Source organism: Helianthus annuus, chromosome 10 (assembly GCF_002127325.2).
Source record: "Helianthus annuus cultivar XRQ/B chromosome 10, HanXRQr2.0-SUNRISE, whole genome shotgun sequence".
NCBI lineage: Eukaryota > Viridiplantae > Streptophyta > Magnoliopsida > Asterales > Asteraceae > Helianthus > Helianthus annuus.
In genome coordinates this window covers 55,750,664-55,755,640 of record NC_035442.2, presented here as the reverse complement: position 1 = coordinate 55,755,640, position 4,977 = coordinate 55,750,664, and the positions used below count along the sequence as shown (strand labels likewise).

Sequence of the window (4,977 nt, the reverse complement as noted above, 5' to 3'; positions counted from 1 at the left end):
CTTGACATGTTTAAGCTCGAGTTCAACTGGAGCCGTTTAAGTTCAAGTTCAATCTATACTACAAGAAAACGGGGCAGTAGGGGCGACAGATGTCACCACTCAAGACCGCTTATGTCGCCGCTAAAGATCGCCGCTAAAGACCGCTTATGTCGCCGCTAAAGGGTCGCCGCTATTGGTACATATCATCGCTAATGCTTTAGCCGGAGTTTTGCCTGAAACTTCACCGGAGACGAAGTAATAACCTGGAAGTAATAAACTGGTTATCCAAAACCTCAAACAAAGATGGAAGACAAAGGAGCATTATATCATCATTCAAATCTCATGTATTTAATCCATACAATCAAACAAAACAAAGTCGTTTTTTACCTAAAACTACAAAGCTACACAATTTCTACATAGAACTACGGTGGTGGTTGATAGAGAAGATACTCCGGTGACAATGGTGCTGAAGAAGATGCTCCGCTGATGAAGAAGATGCTCTAGTTAGCTTTCTGAGAAGATGCTCCGCTGATGAAGAAGTTCCTCCGGTAAAGATGAAGATGCTCCGGTGACGACGGTGCTGCGGTGACGATGGTGCTCCGGTAAAGATGCTTTGTTGAAGTGACGATGGTGCTGTGTTTTTTTGAGGAGAATGAAAAAGTTTTGAATATGAAGTGCGTGTTTGTTTGGGAAGAATACCAGCCCTTTGATCATGTATTCATCAAGGGCCAAGAGTGAATCTTGAAAAAGTCACACAGATTGATCTATTACCGGCGACACCAATAGTGGTGTCGCCGTGCAATAGCAATGACAGTTGATGCTGACGCCGCTATTGCACGACGTCGCCCTATTGATGTCGCTGGTACTGCTGGGTTTTCTTGTAGCGGGGCTCGAGCTTGAATTTTCAACTCAATAAGATAAATTACAATAAAATAAATTGAGTTCGAGTTCAACTTAGCACATTTAAGTTTGAGTTGGTTCGAGTTGATTGATTTTTTAGCTCAATAAAATAAAAATAAATTCAGATTGAGTTCAACTCAACACATTTAAGTTCGAGTTATGATCGACTTAATCGATTTTTTAGTTCACTAAGGGGCTGTTTGTTTACCTCTTAATGAGTCTCTTAATGGTTCAGACCTCTTACTAGTTCAGCACTTAATGGTTTAGACTGTTTGTTTCACGAGCACATGTTTGAATGATTCAGACATTTGCCTCTGAATAGTTAAAATTTATACAAAGTCTGAATGGTTAAGACCTCTAATCTGAATTGGTCAAACATTTGCCTCTGAACGGTTAAGCATTATACATGCTCTTAATGGTTCAGACCTCTCACTGGTTCAGCACTTAATGGTTCAGACCTCTTACTGGTTCAGCACTTAACCATTCAGATGTTGCCAAACAGCCCCTAAAATAAATTAAATACTAAAATAAATTAAATAAACTAAATTTTAACACGTTTAAGTTTGGGTTCAATTACCTGCCTCGAGTTCACTTGAGAGTGACGGTGTTGTATGTAAACAAGTAACAAGGCTCATGCGCACAGTTTTATTCGGTTGTGTTGTGTGTAAACAATTAATAAGATTCACTTGATTGCTCATAAACAAGCTTTAGTACGTTGTTTATGACCTGCTTCCACCTTAATGACGATTATTGTAATGTTGTGTATAAATTTATAGCTTCAACAAATAAAATAAAGATAATATGCAACATATTTATATAGCATGTACCGTAAATAGAAAATAAAAACAGAATATTGACAAAATGTTAGAAAATCATACAGAACTCGTTTCTAGGACAAGAATAACAAGACCAAACCATATGTATGATCATTGATATCTCTGGTTACATACACACCGAGGAAGTATCCTTAAAAGGTTTAAAGGTATTATTGATGACAAGTAGTGCCTTATTACATCATAAGCAAACTATACAACACTCGGAAAACAGCAACTCACAAGCAAATAAAGCATAGTTCCATTAAAAAAAAAAACCATCAAGGAACACATCTTTACGTCCGCTAAGTTTAAATCCCGCCGGTGCCTGTGCGATGGCCGGTTACATTGGTGGTCGTGTAGCTATGAGTTCCGGTGCCTATTCCGGTGGTCTGTTTCTGCGCGGCGTTGTGCTCTTTCGCGGCCTGCTTCTCATACTCCGCCTCGTGTTTCCTCTCTTCCTTCTTCTCTCTAGCCATTTCCTTCTGCATAGGGTCATGAGCAGTCATCTTTTCACCCTATATTCAAGAACAAACAAACTCATGTTATTGAAACTCATGAACATATCATATATTTATACCTAGTAGCGAAGCTTGAGATTTTCGACCAGTAACGTATACACCAAAAATTTATATAAAACCGGGGGTCAAAACGTATATACCAAAAAATTTCTATGCGAAAACTAAATACGTTCAACTTTCCACCGCTAAGCAAAAAGTTCGGGCTTGAGATTTTCAACAGGTGGTCGAAAACGTATACACCAAAAATTTCTATAAAACCGGGTCAAAACGTATATACTCAAAATTTTCAATACGAAAACTACATACTCTTCACCCTCCACTGCTGAGCGAAAAGTTCAAGGGTCGCCCCCACCAATATATTTTAACAAAAACAATATCTACTGGTTGTGGATTCAGTTACGAGTAAATATACCTTCTCTTGGAGACTTGCTTTGGTCTTTTCCATACCGGCTTTTGCGGATGCCGCCACGTTCGCTGCGGTCTCCTTGGCGGACGCCGCTGCATTTTTGCCTGACTGCATCTTGTTTCACTTTGAAAAGGTTCGTCGATCTGATCGGTTTGCTGGATGGTTAAGTGAAGTATTAAGTTGGTTAGGTTAGGTATGCATTATATAGCTGTGGCTAGTTGAGTAGGTTGATGCCACGTGACTGGGGAATGCCACGTGGTCTTAGGGTTTCATGCCACCGACTTTGTTTCGACAGGTGGTGAGATAGCAATAGATGGTGGCAATAACCATGTTACTTAGGATATATACTCCCTCTGGGAAGATACAAATAAGTATTATTTTTCTGTTGATAAATTAAGTTGACAAATTGTTTCAGTTTGAATTTATAATTTTATTTAGTTATTTGCTTTTCAATTCCTCAAATGTTCTCATACACTATTAAGTTTATGACGAAACCAAATAACAAGGGCCGTCAAGATATAGAGGCTCCCAACTTTTTTATTTTTATTCATGTATTACATTTCTAGTTGGCCAAAATGACAACCAAATAAGATATAACTAGGAACAGAACCATCGCGCGTTGCGGCGGGGTACATCACAAATATCAAATAGATTAGTCAAAGTGTTATGTGATGAGTTAACCATATGAAAATACATGTTTCGACGTATATGTTTGAACTTAATGTAACTTTTATAAGCATTGCAATTGGATCAAAATGTAAAGTAAATCAAATTTATGTCGTACAATTACAAGTGACTCAACTCATACATAGAAAACGTAACATGTATTAAGAAAAACTTACACGTGTAATCAAAAGGGAAAAAGGATAAAAAGAACCACAATTTGATTCAACTTTGGTTCAGAACAAAATTTATGAAATGTACATAAAATAAGCACGAAAGCGTATTATATTTTGCCTGACTCGTTTCCAAAAAAAAATTACATCAAAACGTAGAACACTTCGGATTTATACCGACACGTACATAAAAATATACACGAAAAATGGTTTTTTAAAGGAAAATGTACTATATTTGACCTAACATGTTTCTAGAAAAAGTTTCCATCGAAACATAATACAAACATTTACAGAAACTAAGTCGAATTTATACAGACATTTACACAAAAATATGCTCGTAACAGTAGTCTTTTTAAAATAAAGAAGCAATAAAAACAAACAAAAGAAATTAACGAACAAAAATTACTGAAAAAAAATTAAATTAATAAAATACTTAATAAGTTAAAAACATATATTATATATATAAACTCTTATTACTTTACTTAAATAGTTTGAAATTACAGTAAAGGATATTTAATTAATTTGAAATAAAGTGTATAAATAATACAGAGGAAACCATATAAGAAATCACAGAAAAAAAAAAAAAAAAAACAAAGTATATAAGCATGTAGAGGGACTAAATAAAAAATAATGAAACTTGAAGGGCTAAAGGAAAATAAGCAGGATGAAAATAACATGTGAATTTAACCGACTTTAGTTTTTAAGTTATTAGATAATAGAATAGAATAGGTTCAATCAAATTAAATAGTGGGCAGGCAAGTGATATGGGTATTTGGGCTGGATATGAGAGTTTTAGATAAGCTTCAGGGAGATAAGCTTCATGGGAGTTGGGCTGCATGGACGGTGGGCCTAGACCCACCCTACCTAACATTTTAGTCCGCCTATGAAAAGCCCAATCAAAGCCGGTGGAAACCCCATCGACTTTGGTTTTTAAGATAGTATATAATAGCTCAAATAAAATGTCTAGGCCTAAAATGTGAAAAACTAATGGTCAGATCCTTTTTTCTAACACATATCCTTTTTTCTAACACATTCTTTCGTAGCTTCGCTTCTATCCTCAATATTCGTGACCTCTCCAACCGACATGAATGACAATTGAGGGAGAAAATTAGGGTGAAATTAGGGGTAATCAATGGTCGCTGATGATCTCTTCATACCAATTCAAAAGACCCTCGACTTTGTAGCTTGTTTATTATCTCCAAAAACGTTGGAACGATCATGTATCAAAATACAAGTGACTAAAAATAAATAGTTAATAAGAATGGTAGCCAATCCTATAAAATCTATAAAAATGTAAGCAACTCGTAAGTCAATATTAAGCTAAAGGGTATGGGATGGGTCATTGATTGCCACCTAAGTAGAGTAGGTTCATTTTTAAACCTAACGCTCCATTTTACCATTGGCGCCTTGTTTATTGATGCTAAGCATCCGATGCCCAACCCCCTTGTTCCAATGGTGCAACGATTTTGAACCACGGTGTCTAAAATATTTTGTTATTATCAAGGCAACCACCCCAAAGAAAC

At 36.2% G+C, this 4,977-nt stretch overlaps 1 protein-coding gene across 1 annotated transcript; it reads right to left on the bottom strand.

Moving 5' to 3' along the window:
- Positions 1 to 1,841: 1,841 nt before the first annotated feature.
- On the bottom strand, positions 1,842 to 2,806 carry LOC110885558 (11 kDa late embryogenesis abundant protein-like). The gene is made up of 2 exons (XM_022133260.1): positions 2,625 to 2,806; positions 1,842 to 2,209 (listed from the first exon to the last, which is right to left on the bottom strand). Exons 1-2 carry the CDS (start codon positions 2,730 to 2,732, stop codon positions 2,003 to 2,005), a joined length of 315 nt encoding a protein of 104 aa, XP_021988952.1. The 5' UTR covers positions 2,733 to 2,806; the 3' UTR covers positions 1,842 to 2,002.
- Between the last annotated feature and the right edge of the window lie 2,171 nt (positions 2,807 to 4,977).

Bases quoted from the DNA above. Each gene is read 5' to 3' on its own strand.
- LOC110885558 (XM_022133260.1), bottom strand. From the start codon at position 2,732: ATGCAGTCAGGCAAAAATGCAGCGGCGTCCGCCAAGGAGACCGCAGCG. The intron at 2,210-2,624 runs GTATATTTACTC...TCTTGAATATAG, and splicing joins AAGCAAGTCTCCAAGAGAAG to GGTGAAAAGATGACTGCTCA.